The following is a 20,083-nucleotide window of genomic DNA, read 5'->3' on the forward strand; positions in this document are numbered from 1 at the left end:
AGAGAACGGTCCGTTCGAGTCCGTTCAGAAGGAGCATAATGCCGAGTTCTTATGCACGAAGAAGCGGGTCGTCGAGTCGTATCAGGTCGTGGCCAATGAAACAGACTTCGCGCATAGAGATAGAAGTTAACCGAACTGTCTCGATCAAAATTCAAAGTATTTTTAACGTTACTAGAAACTCCTCTTAATTGCATCGAAATAAGCGACGCCGCGTCATATCGGAGCAAGTTCGCTGTAAACAACGTTCCGGATTATTCATCGTTATGAGTAAAGATCCACAGAAACGTTAACTGGCAAACAGTTTCAGGAACAAGTAGCATATTCGTTCGGTCACGTAGCTCTAGCATTGTGTATCGTTCGAATGCCGATGATGAAAGAGGAAGAGATAGGTAAACAGATAGATGAAAACGTGGAGAAAGACGGCGAGTAACGCGTGACAAGAATTACGATCGCCTAGCTATCTGCATACACGTGTTGCATTCGTATTATATTAGTAGGGTGGAAATAATTATCGTGAAAAGACAGAGGAGCCGTTGTTCGAGTCGCGATTTAATCGTTCCCCTATTAACGCAGGGAATCGCATTTCTTTTGCATTTCATCGATGGAAAATCTTCAACGAAATCGTCCTCTTACTATTCGAACCGAATCAACAATTTTCCAAAGCTTTTCGCGGCGATACTCTTTGAATTGTTGGTTTATTTCGAGATTCGACCAAAGTATCCCGTGTCTCTTCAACGTTCACATCCTCGAATCTTACGTATTCTATTAGATAATCAAATTTGTGGAACTAGGTCGCCTGGTTATTTCCAGATTTTGAATTTGAAATTCTTATCCTATCCGGTAGAAATATGGATCTTTCGTTTGTCAAAGTTTATAAAGTTACAGAAAACAAAATGTAGATAAAGTGTATTCAAAATTCATTCACGAGGAGTTTGCGCGGGAAAATTCAGATTTAACCAAAGTTCATGAAAATGTGTCCTACGTTTGTTTGAAACATACTCTGCACGAACGACGGGTGTCTGTCGTTGGAGAATGATGAGTGATGGGTGCCTGATGGGTGCCCGCCGGCAGCGAGGCGGGAGAGAGGTTCAGGGAATTAGAGGGGAAAGAGGAGGGTTAGAGCGAGAGAAGCGTAGGTAGGAGAAGGTTAGACACGTTCCACCGCGTCGCTGTGCTGTCGTTGCATTGCGTAGGTACTGTTGCGTCACTCTCTTGTGCAGCGTTTCATTCAACTTGGAGTCCCTCGTACGAAGGTCAAGCGGTCGTAGCTATCGCTGCATTCAACCTCTTTCTCCTCCTCCTACTTTTCCATCTCTGTCACGCGTGCTCGGAAATTTTTTCGAATTTCTCCTTCGAACATGAATATTCAAAGTGGGTTATTCGAAAGAAGAAGTTTCACGCGACACCCAGTATGTATATCCTTCTTTCGCTTTATTTGCTCCCTTTTTTCCTCCCGTACGTCTATCTCTTTTCATCCTCCCCCGTCTCGGCGATTCTACGTCTCCTTTCAACCTCGATCCTCTTTTTCAGTATCTCCCTTCTTATTCAGTGATTTTGTTTCTCCGTTCAACACGTTCCATCTCCGTCACCCTGACCAGTCTCCCTCCTTGTTCCACTAGTTGCTCTTTTACCGCTGTTCCCCTCTTCCGGAACGTCAACTTCAGCAGGTTCACCGTCCATTCATGCCTTCACCGAGACACCGTCGCGTCTCTTCGCCACTCTTTCATTCTACCTTTCTACCAACCCCCTGCCTCTCTGCACCGCGATCGTTTTCATTGTTGATCGTTATCCTTCCCTCCAACGAGATTCCACAGTTGTTCGTTTCGTTATTGCTTATTTAGATCGTTTCATCGAGCCCTTCTAACTCGACGAACCCTTTGATTCACCAGAAGGGGAATTCCAATCTTTCCTCCTTTCTTTATTGCTCATTTTCATCTGCCACTGTTTCTACGTATCGCGATAAGGGTAGATTAGATTAAATAACAATTCTGTCTTCTGTATTGTAACTCGGTAACGTGGACAGAGAAGGAAGGTCGTTTCGATATTATTTTGAAGAAAATAACGTCACACGACGAATCAGGAATAAATGAAGAAAGAAGAAAGGTAGTTTCCTCGGGTTTGGTAAAAGAATCTCTGATCGAATCTCCGATCGAATGAAGAGCAACAATGCGATCGACGAAGCGGATTAAAGGATCGAGCGTGTTGGTTTTTCTTTCAGCGCGATGCCAGAGGCGTGGGTAGCTTTCTGGGAGGCGGCAGCATTAGCGACGGTGGCGGCGGTATGTTGACGATTATGGCGAAGTCGATGAAACAAGAGTTGGCCTCCGATGCTGAGGAAGAGGGTCTGGTGCCTGCCCTCTCCGGCAGGTTCACCTCGATGCGGAAAGTGCCTTCTCTATCCGACCTATCCGATCCAGAGAGCTCCTTGGGTAAGTTTTTTTATTCTTCACTTTTCTATCTCTGCGAGCAACAGGCAATTTTTTAAATTTACAACGAAAATAAGATTCTGCAATTCTGATAAAATGCGTAACATAGCGAAACAATTAAAGAAGGTTCCATTTTTTTCTTTCCATTACAAAGAAAAAAATGATTGCATCGCGTTGTCTGGTTTCACAGACACGCAACGATGCAATTTGTTCGTTGTGTATCGAGTGTTGGCGTGAGAAAATGACACGCTCACGCTTGTGTTTACCCTGGTTGGTCTAGTAATCGTCCAGGCAAATGTTTCAATTAACCGCGTACGCGGCCATTGTAGTTTTAACACGCCACAAGATACCTCTATTGTGAACTGGCTAAAAGAGGGAGCAGAGAGGCTCGTTTCGTGGCTCCCCGTCGCGTTTAATTCACGTTTCAGTAGTCGAAAGGGGTAAAGGGGAACTATGAATTTCCCCGCGCTGGACGTGAGAGTTATACTCGTATATTTATCGAGCATTTTTCACAGTTGATGCACGATAGTTGTAAATATATGATAGAAACACGTAACAGGTATCCGGACGATGATGGGGCGATATAATCGTAATTTGTAATCGTTCGTGTATCGCGTGTTTCGTTTTATGAATATTTATTCAGCCTGTTCGTTTCCTCGACAGATTGATCGAATCAACTAGCTTTAACAAGTTTAATTTCAACGTTGATTCAATTTAGATTGATTTTGAAACTTTTCAACCATTTAACCCCCCTTCCGTTGCTGAACGCGAAGCGGTTGCACTTCAACATAGCGTGCGATGGAAATTATCATAGGATAATAAAAGATTTCTCGTTTCGAGAAAATTAATACGGTTGTATATCTCGCGCGAAGACTATACCGAAAAGGTTCGCGGAATTTATTTATCTTTCCGTGAAAATCGCGCAAACTCGGCGACAAAATCATCGCTGAGCATGATGGAATTTTCTTTATCAGCCGAAGAATGGTCTCTGCGTAGTGGAACCGTTGGGATGAGCGTTCGAAAGAATTCTGGAATCAGCTTATTCACGGGTGTCCCTGTTGAAACACGATCGATCCCGGCTTCGTTGTAGCGTCCTGTTAACCGTTGGATTGTGACACTAAAAGGTGCACTTACAACGAGTGATGCTTGCATAATATGAGCGGTAGCTGCATAAGCACTCACTCGTGTATAACTTGTCCGATTAGATCGCGCGACGACGTTACGTGTCGCTGCTGTTATTTTAAAAGTTAAAACCAGAGAAGGAAAAAAAGGAAGGGAAACGATAGGAATTTCAGAAGCGCAGCAATTCTCTTTCTTCTTATTCTTTTTCTTGCATGAAATCGAAAGTGACTTTGATCGGTAGCGAAGGATTTTCCTGGAAGTGTACGAGATATCGTTTGAGTATTCGAAAGGTGTAGGATAATTTATCAACCGGGGGTCATAACCGTTGTCCAAAAATATCGACAGAACATTTGCATACAATCTGCAGGAGGGTTCGTCTGGAGAAATGAATTCCACCAGAGGTATATGTACCCCGTAAAGGTGACTCGAGGTATATTTTCGTGCGACACTGACACGAAATGTCACGATTTTTCTCTCGCAATGTTACGAGAAAACGCACACCTTTATAGAGAAGTTGTTTTGAAAGCAACTTGTGTTGATATCCATGACTAGGCTAGAAGTCGACACTTGTGATCGATCAAAGAAATAAAGAAGATAGTAGGGGATTTGCTAAAAGAATTTTGATATAGCATGATCGGTACTGTTTCCATTGAACGTCTACGAAGAAAGAAACTCACCACGTCCTTGACAGTGAACACTTGGGCAACGTGCAATTGCGTCGATGCAGTCCGACAAAGTGGTTAATATGCACCATGCACACGTTCCTTTTCCTTTAAGAAGTCGACGAAAATATCGATCAGGAAAAGAAAACATCTCCAAATTAAACCAGAACGTCGATTGAAAATAATTTAACAGTCGAATTTATGTAGAAACTTAAAAAGCTTTTCTTCTGAAATAAATCATTTTTCTTGGAATACTGAAAAGGAGATGAGATAAAATAAAAATTGATAGTGAATAGATAGCGAAGGATATCTCGCGATCGATTTGTCAGAAGTGGAAGAAGGGGAAAATGAGGAAAAATCGGAGTGAAACGAGAGGAAATCGGGTGACAAGAGAGTAGCGAGTAATTCTTGTTACTCGCGGCTTGGCGAGCACGATCAAAATGTAGCGAGAATTTACGAATTGGATAATCAGCAGCATCCTCATTAAGGCCCCCCCACTGAAACGCCCCCGCCTTCCATTCTCCTTTACTGGCGTGTGTACGTACGAGTCTACGTGGACACTCTACCCGATGTTCAATCGTTGTCCACCCACTTATCTCTTCTAACACACTCGTATAAACACGCGTTTATTCTTTCAACGATTACAATTTTTCACTGATTCCACGGTTTTCCAGCCCGTCGACGCGTGAATCATCTTAACTCGCGCTTCTCCTTTCTTCGCTTTCCTTCGTACCACGATCGCACGACAACATCGGTCCGGAAAGAGAAAGGAAAATAGAAACAAAGAAATGTAGCACGGTTTCGTTTCTGCACGCGGTGCTTCTAAAACACACGGTTGGAAAATTGTGAAAAACTTCGTAGAACGTTATTTCGTTTTAACACGGTGAGAAAATGAGTTCGCAAGAGTTCGCTCTTTGCGAAACGAGCATTCACAATTCACGGTGCATGGAATTTGCGAGGGAAATAAACCGCAGGGATTTCTCGAACGGTCGATTCATTTTCAGGGGTTCATTGTTCTGATCTACGATCGTTTACATCTGTGTTTACATAGAGAATTAGTCGATGATGAAACTGCATAGGTAGCTGCTTTCGGTGAAGCAACGTAACAAAATATTCGAAGTTAAATACGCGTTCATTAACATCGTTCTGTTACCTTCCGACACTTGGCGGTCTAATTTTTGCGTATCGTCGATGAAAAGCATTCGTCGGAACTTAGTTTCCATTTATAGACTAAAGTATTTAAGGTATTTCTTAATCCTCGCGTATCATGGATAATAGTTACAATGCTCGATGAAGGTGTTAAATAAAAGATCAATTCTTCCTCTTGCTCCCCCCTTGGTTCGCGGTCTTTTTACTTTTCACCTCCGGAGGAAAGATGCAGGCAAACGTTTACATTTTCCTGGTGATCGTAGGAGACGACTGTATAATCCAAGTTTCCTCGGACTTTGGCGTAACAAGTGTGCGGCGTGGACGGTATTGTTAGCAGATCTCCTTTCTCACCCCTGCCACCTGATAGGACGTTGATGACGGTTACTGGCCGGAATGTTTTATGCAAATACCCATTGTCCCCGACGACATTGACGCTTCGACGTACATCGTACTCGAGAAATTTGTTTCTTTACCGTCTCATCCTTTACTTTAATCTACTACGGTAGTTGTTCGTTGGAAAACCGACACGGCTCGCTTCTAATGAGAAAATTGCGTACGAACGCGACACCGACACCTATCTCCTTCCAACCGCAATCGTAACAGACTGCCTCACAAGCTAATTAGTCGTTCCCTTCTTCTTCTTCTTCTCCTTCTCCTTCGTCGTGTGCGTCGAGGATAAAACTTGTGGATGAAGATTAATTGCCAGGGTAATCGCGTTGATCTTGCTTCGACTTAAACGCGAGAAGAGAAAGCTCGACGATGCGAAGGGTATTCTTTATCAAAATTTCATGGTCAAATTTCAATCCTTGTACCCCGTACGACGGAGGAGAAGGAACTTCCTGAACTAGCCGGATGTTCGCTAAACGAACGAGCGTTCGATCCTGATCGATCCACGCTGTGATTCAGAAGCAGTCAAAGTTGCGTGAAAAAAACGCGAAAACGCGTTACACGAAAGACTTGGCAGAGGCTTGTCCTTCGGTACCGTAACACATGGCTGTGGTGAAAAGTGAGCGTGGCTCCGATGGTGGAGGAATAGGCCCTTCGTAGCACACAGGGCACGTAAAACGTCGAGCCATCCTCATCCGGTGTTTGCTACCTGGCTATGGAATAAATTCGACGTATACGGTATCTACAGGGTGTCGTGTAACTGGTGTTGACAAACACTAAATATGATTTTATGCTTCGTTCAAAAATCATACCCTTTAACTTCGGGTTGATTCACTGAAGCAAAGACTTATGTACTCGAATCGTCGAGGATGATAATTTGTACTTTTTACTTACCTTTGTCGTCGCTTAGAGGACACCTTGTATATACACGTAGGAGTCAGTCGAAGAGATTGCTTCTTGGAATGACAAATTGACTCCGTGATCGACAGGCTGTATTCCTTTGCTTCTGAAAATTCTTTACGAGTCTTCGATGCTCATCGATAATAATTGAATCGTTCGTTCGTCCCTCCTTTCCGCGCCACTTCTGCTTCGATTCAGTCGATCCTCCAGGTAGAAATAATTTAGCTCGAATCGTAAGACTTCTGATGTAGTAATTAACTAGCAGTGGTTCACCATTCTACCGGCTGTGTCAACATTTACCACGCAGTCTGTAAATTTCCCACGATGCAACTTTCGGTGCAATTTAATGAATTTAGTTTAGAAGCAAATCTAGTTTTTGAATTCTTGAAGAATATCCCATAGACAAATCTTTCATCTGACAAAAGAAAACCTGTCCTCGCGTAACGTTCAAGAACAAAGATTATATCTTTTCATCCGGAGGCAGGATAGATCTAATCAAGGAGCATTGTCCTATCGAAGGATCCTTCGAGAATCGTCTGGTGTCCAAAGGTGGCAGGATGATCGAAAGTCTAGAGGTACCATAAGAAAGAGAAAAGTTGTTAACAGTCGAGTGGTATGGTCGATTATAATTTCGCCATAGATCGCGGGTGAAAATGTGGAGGCTCGTGTCGAGGAATATCATTGTTAAGCAATAAGTAACAACTAGAAAAATATGCGTGTCTGCGTTTGTACGTGATTGATAAGATTGTTAGCCGTACGATGAGAGTCTAGTCACGTAGGCCTGGCCAGGCCAGTAGCGTTATTTAAAAGTGGCGAGACAGAAAGATAGACGAGCGACTGACTGGAGCTGAGATTTTTAAAGGCATCCTCGTTACCGTATCAGACGATGACTTTCGATCAGATCATTTTGCATTTTCTTCTGCGCCGCGCTTTTGTGCAGGTACAATCGATGCTGCATATCGATTTAGGGGAATTTGCACTCCTGTCCATAAGTCATGGGACACCTTTACCATTTTAGAATAAATCTGGATCATTCTATGGATCGTGTTTCTGCACGACAATGATTTCAAAAATATATTAAAATTATCTGGAACGATTGCACCCTCGTTGAGAAATGTTGTTTGCCTTCAGTTTCCACCAAATTTGTAGACGTCTGCGTAGCGTGTCCGATGTTCTGGGAAGAATGTCTTGTTCGACAGATACGAGAAGCGGTTTGCGCGTTGTTTTCAGGCCTTGAATGGTTTCATTTCTCATTGAAAATGAGTAGTATTTTATTTTGATTCTTGGTATCGGTGCAAGGTGGAGAGTTGGGAACTTTGACGGAACAAAGAGCGATTCAATTGTTCTTCAAAAGGAACAGAGATGTGTAAGATCAGAGGATTGATAGTTCGTTATTAAAAATCATCGGTCGTTAGCGCGGACCTTGGATGGTCGTCGGAGTATTTGACACGGGGAACGGAGTGAAAAACAGTGAAAATAAAAGTAAAAAAAAAAAAAAAAGAAAGAAAAAGAGAGAGATGCGGTTGAAGCCTGAGGAGTGCATGAGAATGTGCGCGATCGTGGGGAAGAGCGATCGGACGAGGGTGCACGCTCGAAAGGATCATGAAAGGGAAACGTGAACTTATGGGATCCCGTTGACCGGTCCCACGCTTGAATATCACTCCTGCTGTCCCTTTTTTTTTTTTCTTCCTTTTTATTCAGCTTATCAGATAGCCTGGATATAATTGTAACTACGAGGCATTAACACTTGGAAGGACAAAGTTCTCGCGGAACCCTTTCGTTCTTCCATAAAATTACGGGTAAACTGGAAAGGTAGTTACGGGTAACGCGATGAAACAAAGGGCTAGCCTTTCGTACCATAGAAGGGCCGCTTGCAAATTAAGTTGGCCCTTGAACGTTGAACGTTTCGAGCATCGAAGTTAATTTAATGGACGATGGGAGCGTAAACGAGTGAAAGCGACGTTAATTGCTACTCGAGGCTAATTTCGCCCTTTTCGCTGCGTTCAAAGATTTTCACGAATTTGTAGGCGTTTAGTGGAAGGGAAACCCTTAGCTCGGGTCGGCGACCGCCAGGTGGCAGGGGGATTGAGTCTGTTCTCGCTGGCGGTCCCCTGGCATGTATATGAATTCCGAAAAGCGGGGTTATAGGCGTCTGGGGCAAATTGAAAATCGTTGAAAAATTGTCCTTTGCTCGATGGAAAGATGTGTCAGTTTGGCCTGTTGGAAGCTGTAATGCTGTAGGAGAAGAGGCATTACGCGAAATGCGTAACCGCAGCTGTGCGTGCGGTCGACGAAGAATATCTCTCTTTTCTCTTCTCCTTTCAAGCTGCTTCAGCTTCTCCCTGTCTTTCGTTCGGCCCGGTTTGCTTACCTACCGACCACCAGACGCAGATACAGTTCTCACGTCCTCGATCCCCGGAGACGACGATTTACAGTTTCAAACAAACCCTCCTTCTCTTCTTCTTCTTCTTCATCATCAGCTTTTCCCTTTGCTGCTCGCTATTCGTTTCTCTCGAGGACAGATGTTACCTCTGGCTCGTTCGTGAACAGGGAATCTCAAGATTTCCAAATTGCCTTGCACTTGAGAACTCGAAGAATGAGCTATGTATAGTCTGTATACACGGAGTGTAATCTTTTTGGTATAGTCGAGAACATAAGAGGACACCCCGTTACTGCTACTGTTGAGATTCCTCGATGAAAGCAGAGGCTTTTTACCATTTTCTTTGGGTGTATTTTATTTGAAGATCGTATAATGGGTCATTCGACAGTATCAAGATATAGTATTCGGCTATTGAAACGTATTATTTTAAAGTGTCATTGAGTACCGTAATGTTGTTACGGTATCTCGATTACCATATTTATTTCAGCACACCTGACGATACACGTCAATCTGAATATAATAATAAATCGAGCAGAGAATATCGTTCTCTCGTTATTTTCGGTAACCATCCGTCTCTTTATCCCCGAACGTCAAAAACGATCGCGAATCGATCCCTGGAATCCACTTACCATTCAACCAACAGCTAGCTGCATCAATAATTTATTCCCTGGCTCATTCTTCGAACCCAGACTGCGATGCATCGATGATCTATTTTTAGGAAGGAATATATATTCTTCAAGTGTCGTTCTGCCACCGTAAATTCGTCTTTAATTCATCCTCATTCTTTTTTGAACACTTACTATCTCTTTTACTGAATCCGCCTTGACTATGATTAGGCCGATATTTGGTCCATACCGAATATCTTGGGTGTTATTTAATAATGCAAGCTGTCGACCCACTCACGGTCCGCTTACGATCCACTCGTGGGTCCTGGTCATCGATGACTCCCCACGGTAATCAACGCGTTGAAAGAAAGAAAAGAAGAATTCGCGTCTCGTTAGCGTTACATAATGGTGAACGTATATGTTCATTGATTAATTTCGCTGCTGATAAATCATGAATGAGCTGATAAAAGTAACCGGCATGCGGCAATTACATTGAAGCCAAGTCTAATCGTTCGATCGTTGTTTCTGTTCGCCTTAAATAGACGTTGCCGGGGGCATTGGTCGGAGGTGTTCGATAGAAACGAACCTTTCTCTCCGACACCTTATTGAGCGGGATTTAAACATAGAGTTTGACTCGTGAAAAATGCATACAAAACCCGCTCTTGTCGTCCCCCGTTGATCCGTGCGAATGATTTTACTCTATTTCAAGTTTCCCGATCGAAAGCTGAACGTGTCTACCTCTGTCGGACACCTTTTATCCTGCTCGATTCCCAACGGTTTCTGTATGTTTCACACAGACGGCGCTGGGATCGTCTACTGACCCGCGATGGGTAAAACAGAAATCTTCCCAGACTCGTATGGGGTTTGTTGGGTTCGCGTTACCTTGAAGAAGCGGCAGATGCTCGATTTGCCTTTTCAACTCATCAGCTTGAATGGGAAATCCTTTCATTTGTTACTCACAGCAACAATAAGTAATTCGTTTCAACGAATTGCGGTAGGGTCTAGCTTGAACGTTGTTTAGAAATATCCCTAGATTTCTAGGGAGCACTAGATTTAGTTTGGAAACATCTTAGCTCCTGTTTTCGAGAGATATTTTAAGTTCCACGGAGAGGTTTGATTACTCAAATTGCCAGGTATTAAAATTTGATGCAAATTGGATTCTCTAAATGTACTTTTCGGTACTTCAGGCTGGAGATACTTGAAGATTGTTGAACAGGTGTAGCGAAACGCCTCCGCCTCCGCATCCGCGTGGGGAGAGGTTAACTGTCGTAGGGGGAGGGGGTTTAACGATAAGGAGCAGATAGATGGTAAGAGGAAAAGGAATAAAGGAAGAAGGAAAGAAACAGGTAGCAACAGGTTGTGACGTCACGAGGCGCCACGCGACTCGGCTTCGTTGAAGAGAAGGCAAAGCGGAGCCAGCAGCCAGGCTTATACCCGCAGAGGGTGGACCAGGAACTAATAACCTGGCTGTTGGTTTCTCGTTCTCGTGTTTTCTCACGTGATTCGATGAGCCGGTTTGTTCCGTGGACGACCACGAAACCCGGTCCGGCAATTAGTAGCTCGTAACGGTTTAATATCGTCGCGGAAATCGAACCTGATCTCTCATTGATGATCGATGATCGATATCATTCTACCTAACTGAAAATACCGTCAAACTTTGAATATAAGGTTAAGCTAGATAAACGAAATTGAGATTGAATTGGAAAGAAGAAAAGCGTAATGGTGCTCAAAACTCAGTTACGTAAAACCTGCTCCGTTTCTTGCGCAAACAGCAATCGACTCGACGCATCGTCGTTTAATACAAATTGCAGTAACCGGCCCGTTTTTGCGCCATTCAGATCTTTACCAGTCACCGATTCAACAAATCAATCCAGCGGAAGTGGATGCTTGAAAAACTGGTACTAAAATCGTTTAGTCAATTTCACGTGGTTTTATATATACGTTCGCGAGACGATCGGAAAATTAGAATTTCGATCGTACATTTCGTTCACTCTTGAAACCGTTCCATCCTGGAAACTTAATGGTACTTCGGGTGCAATTACCGAAAACAAAAGCATTCTTGGAGCCGAATCCGAGGAACAGACTCGTTGGTCGAGTGAATAAAATCAAGTCTCGCGGCTCGGAGTAAAAGGAGCAGCGACCAAAGCAAAGACAAAACCCAGGTCTACGAGAGGAACGTATCAAAGAGACTAGCAGAGAGAGGGAGAGAGAGAGAGAGAAGAAAATAGACTTAACGAAGAGAGAGAAACACGAATGAACATAAGAGAAAGCAGAAACACGCATAGCAGCAGCAGCAGCAGCGTAGAGGAAGGAGAAGCTGAAGGAGCTGGAGGATGGGGTAAAACGGACCCACCGTGAGCCACGTTCCCACGATCTCATGAATGAACTCGCGTGGCTACTCGCTTCTTGGTGGGGGAACTTACTCTCCTTCCTCTTCCCTCCGTGCCCCGACGCCCTCGATCAACACTCTACTTCATCTTTCTTCCTTTTCATCAATTGAAAAGAGACAAGTCGACCGGTAGGGGCGAACTACGTGTGGCTACCGTGGCCGGGGGTAAAGAACTCGGGGTCATCTTGCTCCTCGGAAAGGATACGACATCGCCCATCCAAGGAAATTTCCCGAAACGGGAAATCTCCTTCGTCGTACGTGTTGCGTTTAGAAAGATTTCTACTTTGCCCACGCGTCCTGTAATTTCTCGACAATCGATCAAGATATCCTTCGTCTCTGTTCAAAGGATTTCCTCCCGGAGGTGTTACGAAATTCGGCAAAAGGTTAGCGCGTTAGCGTAATGACGCGTGACAAGAAAGGAAATGGTGAAAGAAAGGCTCGATCGTAGTTTCGCAATTAACTCGCGTGATTTACCCTTGATCGTCGATCGAATGGAATACCTGGAAACGTTTGCTCGTTCTTTAATTACGAAGCTCCGAAGAATAAATGAAAGAAATGACAGTGGACGGTTAGCAGCGGTAACAGGCATGGGTTGGACGTTAACTGGTCGTTTATAGGGCTGCTGTACAGCTGATTCGTATCGTATCGCGGTGGCCAGGTGTTACGTTACAAGTAAGTAGCCGTAAACTCGCAGGTTGCGGTATTCCGTCGAAGAAAAATGATTTAGCCCCGACCGAAACATTAACGATGCAAATAGAAAGATCCTCGGCAGAGATTTCCCTCTGAGATCCCTCTAGATATCGGAATTCGATCGGACTAGAGGGATAACGAAAGAAAAATGAACCGAGAAAATTGCGTTTCACTCTCTGTTCGTTCGCTCGTGATCGGAATTAAAACGCGGGTTAATTAATTGTTTAAGCTGGGTGGCATGGTCGAACGTGTTGTAGGTCAGGGACGATGGAGTTTATAATTAAATAGAGAATAAGGGAGAAGAAGAGAAATGTTCTGTGTTATCTGAAATTGAAACGGTTGCATAGGGGTTAAAGAAGGAAGTAACAGGGAAAGAGGAGGAGAGTAAGGACATGTATGTACCCGGTGCGTATCGTACGCGTCATTACTCCTAGAAGATACGGCCGGCCGCGCGTTTTACGAGCGAACGTTTATTCACCATTTCGTGCCTCTTAACGTTCGCCGCAGAGTATCGGTTTCTCTCTCTCTCTCTTTCGACAGGAACGAATTTCAAGTAAACTTTGAGGGAAATGTGTAATAGCCGAGTGACATCATTGTCAACGAGCAGTTTTTTTTCAAATTATTAACGAGTTTCAAAATAATCTCCATCTTATTTTATCTCGATTAATTACCTTTTTCGGCATAAATAGCCGACCGAACAAGGGAATTTACATCGAAACTGCTGGATCTCTTGGAAAAGTATAAAGAGGCTGGAAACGAGCGGGCGTAGACGATTAGGGGTAGGCATTAAATATACGCGGTTGCAACAGGTATATTGCAGCCGGGTTCTGGACGATGTTATTGCTCCGCTCGGGAAGTCGGTAGCTGGGGTAATTGATTATCTTGCGCCCTTTATACGTTACGAGCTCACCCTACCCTCTTTAAATCCATCCTCTACGCGAGCATCTAAGACACGCGGGCTCGTTGTGCTTCTCTATACCCGCAAATTATACGGCGGAATCGGTGCTCCTTTTTCCTCCCTTTTTCGTTGCTCTAGAGAACGAAGGTTGCTGGGGAAAAAATCGACCAGAAGCATAACGCGTTCGATGGATGGAAAATTCTTCCGAGAATTCCTCTATGCTTCTGCGAGCGGAACACTTGAAAATTAATTGCAATATTCAGCTCGCATTTTTCTGCTAATTTGATTAAGCGGAGTTTGAATCGTCTATGTAGGAAGTAATTAGGATCTGTTTTTATTATTTCTTTAATTCAATCATAGAGAAATTATTAATTTATACGTATCGGATAGACATCTCTTTGACGAGTTAAATGAGAAAAATACAGATATAGATGATAAGAGAAAAGTGTACTTGCGAGTACTTGCTTAGCCGGCTTAAAGTCAGCTCGGCTCGGTTTTCTACGGTGTGTATCTGCCTTATGGGATATACGGTGCTCCGGTATATTATGGTTAAGTTGTTGCCGGTCTCGGCTTCTATTGGAGCGCAGCTTCTGGTCTCGCGAAAGATTATAGAGATAATGGGGCCTGGATAGCAGCGTAGCTCGGTCCTCGCTCCCAACAAATTGCGGGGTTCATTCATCCTCCACGATAGAGAGAAAAACTAGCCACGCTACTCCTTGTACACCGGTGTACACTGTACAGGATATATTCCTCTCTCTCTCTTTCGACACGGGACTGGCTAAGTGTGCGTGCAAAACTTGCCTCTTCTCGCGTGGCTGTCCTTACGCGCTCCACCACCACCTTCGTTCCTCTTCGTTCCTCTTCAAATTACCATTTTACCAGCACCGACTTGTCGCTCGCGACTAACTCTACCCCGCGTCCCTCTCCGCGCGATTTTCTCCCTGGATGCTTGTGTTTTCTTCAATCATCCCTAATGTACTTATCGAGCGTGCAAGTGTTGGTGATTTGTTTGAAAACAGGCTTTTCTTTTGACGTGGAACAGGCGAGTCTTCTTTATCTTCTCGTTCGCGACCAGTCTCGATCCTGCCCTTTGCACGCTTTCCTTCGTGGACGATTTCTTGGATTTTTCTTTCTCCAGGATCGATCATGCGAATGATTCACGTCGCACTGGATCCGATAATTTTCATATTACTCGCTGATTAACAGCCGATTAGAGTTTTCTTTTTTTTTCAAGAAGGAACCAATTTTGTTCGTCAGAGTATTAATATCTGATATATTTCTTTGGAATTCGACTGCCGTTTCCCAATAACTATCCCCACTCGTTTCTGCTCACGACTGTAATTATATATTAATTTTCAGCTGCTGCCGAAACCATCGGAATCATTTAATTCGCCCGTGAGCTCGATTTTTATTAGCGATGGCTTCGAAACAACTCTTATTGAAACATAACAGGATCGCTTTATTTTTTGAATTAATTTACAATTTTTCTTCGAGGAAGGAAAGATTTTTTTTTTTTCGATGAAATTTGTATTTAGAACTTTGGTTTCTAATTGAGAATTTTGTATGTAGTTTAAAAATGTTTCAGTAAATTGTTCGAAGGCTCGAAACGTAGAGCCATCGCTAGTGGCAACAGCTTCGCCACACTGACCCCTTCGATACAGAAAATTACACACCGTGGATAATTTCGCCTGGGGAACAGATATATAGGGGTGATCACGATAATTACTTCGACGCTCTTTTTGCCGCGATTTTTCGTCGAACTTTATGGGAAGCCTGTTATTCTCTGATGTACACGGGCGCATCGAGTTTCTGAAAATTGTTATTACACTCGAGAAACGTTGAAAAATTGTTTCCAATTCCCTTTAATGTTTCGGAATGATTTAATAAAAAATTTAGAATGTTTCGCTTCTTTCTAAGGCCGTTGAAAATATATTTTTCGCGATTTAATTAACAGTTGGAGAAACGAGGGCGTATCTCTGGTTTCTCTTGGAAACCATCAGAAATCGCGACTGCATGGTAACGATCGTTGATCCTAGAAATAGAAAAATTGAAGAAAATTACACATGAACGGTAATTTCGTTCGTGCACGTAGTACGAAGCCCCTTTAATCGGTACGATAATTGCTCCTGTTGCTCCTTCCGTGCGTGTATGGGGCCCTTGTTGATAATTGATTGCGGTACTGGATCGAGAAAAATTCACAAACCTACCTGTACATTTGAAATGAAAAAAAAAAGAAAGAAAGGAAGCGAAAACCTTCCCTTGAATTTTCAACAGTCGCGTCGGGTTTTCAATGTCGTGAATGCGTAGGCATAGAAGAACACGCATCGCGATGGAAAAAAAGAAGAAGTTCGTGACGAATGGGTTTAGTAACGTGTAAACGTTGATCCTCGAGTCTACGTCCACTATTTCATTAGCATAAATTAATAGAGCTTGTTAGCGAACCGCTCCCTTCCAAGGATCGTTACTTTTCATACCGTGCTGGATTAATGCCGTGATTAATTAATAATTCCTTCTTTAAAATCGCTTGTTTATAAATTTCCTATTTACATAAAACGAGGTCGGTCTCTTAAAATAATGTCGATTGATAAAGCGCGAAACGAGGTTTCCTCTTGTGCGGTTGGTTCGAACACGCTATCAGTAGTGTAACCATTGATAAGAAGCTCGCGTTCCATTGGCGGAAATCGTCGTGATTTCTGGATCTCGCTGGTAAAACCGCATCCGCCTGCCAATAGAGGACGGCTTTTGCCGCACGACGAGTCTCTCGCCACGAACAGGATGATGAATTTGCTTGCTTGTTTCCGTTAAATTGCTACAAGACATTCGCGTCCGCGTGATTATGCGATTCATCTGGCAAAGAGTAAGCGCAAGAGAGCAGTACCTTTGCTCTTCTTGGAAAAGCTCGTTAAAGAGAAGAACGTTGCCTCGCTGACTCCCTTCGTTCGTCCTGCGTGCGTGTTCTCTTCCAGTCATCTAACGCGTTCTTTCTATATACCGGCTGATTTTTCGTTTTCTTCTTTTTTCTTTTCCTTCCCCTTTATCCAAGGGTTCCCATAAATCGTCCATGTTTTTGCGGTAATTTGAAAGCGGTGGTGTTTGGTTTCAACGTACGATTCCGCTGGTAATGCGCACACCTTGCCCGTGTGTCAGCGTCCTCTGAACGTTAAGGCTGGCCTGCTGCTGGTGTTGGACGTCGAAAAGCGAACGGGACCGATTCGCGTTTCTTCTCTTCAGCTGATGCTGCGAGCGCAAAAAAAAAGCGGACCAACCAGTTGGCCGATGAAAAATTCGTTCGCCCATCGGTTTCTTGCGTCATTCAATTAGGACGGGCCATTCTCTGAATTCTCACGGTTGCTGGACCAGAAACGCGTCTCGTCGGTGAATCTTTGAAAATCGACCTGTAGGATTCAGAATCGGGTGGAGTACGTGGTCAATTAATTAATTAATTAATTCACAGAAGTAAAAGAAATAGGGGATGTCGAGCGCGAAAATTAGATACCGATACCGTTTTCGAGGAATCTAAAAGTCGAGCTGGAAAGCCCGGGAGCCGGTAATTCAGATTATGTAAGAGAAGAGGCTGTTTCGAGGAGATCGGCCGGACAGCTGATGTGTAGGAGTGGCCGAGTAAACCAGTTGACAGCGGTTCAACTACCCATCCGTCCACTTCTCATGGTTCCCCTCTGCCACCAGGTTTTGCTCGCTCGCCACACGACCGGCACGCACCAGTTAGCCTCAGGTCGTTCTTGTAACCACTCTGGACCAGTCCTTTCCATCTCCTCCTTTTCTCCTCCGTCCCGTTTCATCCTCGACCCTTGTCCTCTTCGTCCAACACGATGCACCAACAGTTGTACGCTCTTGAACGACCTTCCCTCGGCCTCTTTAGGATCATCCTCAACGTTCGGCCTCCTTTCCGCTCGCTCGCTGCTCAATTCAACCCACTCGCCATTTTCTACAATTTTATAGCGAGATAGCTTTAGAAATAAAGCCTCTGCGCACCATAAGATGGCATAGATAAAGTGGAGACATGCGAATAATGCTCGAGTACATACGCTAACCTATTTAACCCGAAGACTTAGAGCGGAGAATGCAGAAGAACTCGGTGGTTTGTTATTAATCTTTGCTCGACAGGGGCGATGTTACGCTAGAGCAGCGGTAATTTCTGTGCACCACGAAATGTATCGCGATGGAGGTCAATTAGTAGAATTTAATTAAAATTACAATGGGGTCAGAAACGTTAGGTTCAGAATTTCGTATAAAGGAAACATAGAGAGATAGGGGAGCGTACGTGTTCGAGGCGCGTTGATTAGCACGATAGGCGAACGTTAAACAAATAAAACAAGGAAATAAATAATTGATTCGGCCGGGAGGCGTCGCGGACCGCGGAACGAGTACAGAGGAAGCCGAACAGGTTTTGCGAAGAAGTATAAGGTCATGACGGTGCGAGCGAGAGACCGACGGTGCTCGAGTTCGAGTTCGAGTTGGAGTTCGAGTTCGAGTTCCCTTCTGTGTTACAAGTCTTATGGTGTACGCCAGTGTACGGGATAGGTGAAACGGGTTCTCTGCTCGATTTGTTGCCGATAACGGCGGGATGCAAATGATCGTGGTTAAAGGTATTGCACCCTGAGCCGAGTCGAAGCTTGCTGTCCAGCATCGATACACGCCGACCCCCCGACGTTCCTTTTACAATCCATTATCGCTCGCGTATACATCTCACCACTTTCGATTTATCCACCAGCATGCTTGTAACACTTTGTTCAACGTCCACTCTGAACGTACGAGTACGATCTTTGTCCTTTTGCCACATTACGCTTCGTTTAATTATAAAATATGTAAGGTATACCTAGCTCAAAGTTGACTCGAAAACTAATCGCGTCGATTTCTTACCGATCTACATAGATATTTACCTTCCTTGATATTCACCGTAAAAGTTCACTGACATCTCTGCATCCGATCGCGTACAATTACCCTTTTTATACGACTCTCATAAAATCCAGCACACCTAACCGTGCAACATTTCCGCGCGTATGTAAGTGTAACAAGTTCTCAACGAGAATATCGCCGAGAAATTCAATGTTAAAACCTCTTCGTTTAATCATCGCTATCTCTAACTCCCGACTTAAGTTACAATCGGTTGTTCGATCTCGATCAGAACGACTAGAACATTCTGTTATTGCAACATCGTCGACTCGCGTCTAGTCGTATATTCCATCCGTTTTCGAATCATCTAGGGAGCACTAGCAAGTAGTTACTAGAGATTATTACACGCTAGTAACTCGGAGATGTTCGAAACGCGGAAATCACTTTCAACGTTATTTCTCTGAAATATCGCGAGAAATGATGTAGCGGAGATCTCGATCGCGACTTAAGGCAGGACGAGGAACGTTTACGAGAAGGTGCATCTGCGTTAGTGTTCGCGAATAGTGGTATCAACCCTATCTTATCGTACCGATTGTTCTTGATTTGCTCGAAATGTATCTAATGGGGGGGAAAAAGAATTGCATCGCATTCTTATAAAAAATCATGTCAAGAGCATTGTTATTGAACCGTTCGCCAGTGAATACGCACCTTTACGAGTTTCTCGTGGATGTTGCGAAGAGGAGAGAAAGAGGAGTACCTATGTAAGTACGTAAAGGGGTAAAAAAAGGCAAAAGAAGAAGATGGTTGAAAAAGGAAGAAGAAGAAGAAGAAGAAGAAGAAGAAGAAGAAAGGGTGAAAGAGGGGGATGGAAATGAAGGGTGGAGAGAGAGAAGGCAGGTGAAGGAGAGGATAGCGTGGAGGGGAGAGCCACGCGATCGAGATTTATTTATAAGTCGACGAGCTTAGGCTCGCTCCGACATCATCCTCTTCGCCTCCTCCCTACCGGCAACCTCTTCCTACCGGTTCCCTCTTTTCTCTCTGCTTGCCTCCTCGGCGCCGCTGCATCTGCCGCTTCACCTTTTCCTACCTACCTTCTTCTCTACGTTTCATTGCTAGCTGATTTTAATGTCCTAGATAGCGTTGAGCATAGGTCCCTCTAATCTTCCTCTAATCAAATATCTACGTAAATTGAAATTTTTTATTTTTTTAGAAATCGAACTTCTTATATCTAGAATGCTAGCCTGTTTCTTAGATAACGTTATCTCGAATCTGAATGGCCGCTTTGTAAGGGTGAAGGTTAGGAAAGTTTTCGTCTCTTTACGTAATATTTATAGGGTGATCTTGAACCTGAACGATTAGTATTCGATACATTATCTACATAGCTAAGTGAAATACTAGTTTCCGAGCATTCTACCAAGGAAGTTGGTTATTTGAATGGATATTCCTGTAGAATTAATACCGCACAGAGGCTGCTAATTATCGAAAATGATTACTTTGTACGCTGTTAATAAAGTTAAATGGATGGATGGTAATGGCAGCGCGGAGTATTCGAGGAAAAAAGTTAATCATCTGAATGGAGGTTTTTGTAGAATCGTTATTACAGGATATCTTCTTCTTGCAA

General features: G+C 43.7%; 1 protein-coding gene across 5 annotated transcripts in view; it reads left to right on the top strand.

Annotated features, from left to right (window-relative positions):
* pnt (ETS transcription factor pointed) overlaps positions 1-20,083 on the top strand; it is an 81,034-nt gene that overhangs the window by 8,899 nt on the left and 52,052 nt on the right. For all 5 annotated transcript variants that reach the window (XM_076690092.1, XM_076690101.1, XM_076690090.1 and 2 more), the window contains one exon: positions 2,219-2,429. In XM_076690092.1, coding sequence (XP_076546207.1) covers positions 2,219-2,429 — 211 coding nt within the window. The remainder of the gene's footprint in view (positions 1-2,218; positions 2,430-20,083) is intronic.

The sequence above is a fragment of the Osmia lignaria genome, chromosome 2, assembly GCF_051020975.1.
Source record: "Osmia lignaria lignaria isolate PbOS001 chromosome 2, iyOsmLign1, whole genome shotgun sequence".
NCBI lineage: Eukaryota > Metazoa > Arthropoda > Insecta > Hymenoptera > Megachilidae > Osmia > Osmia lignaria.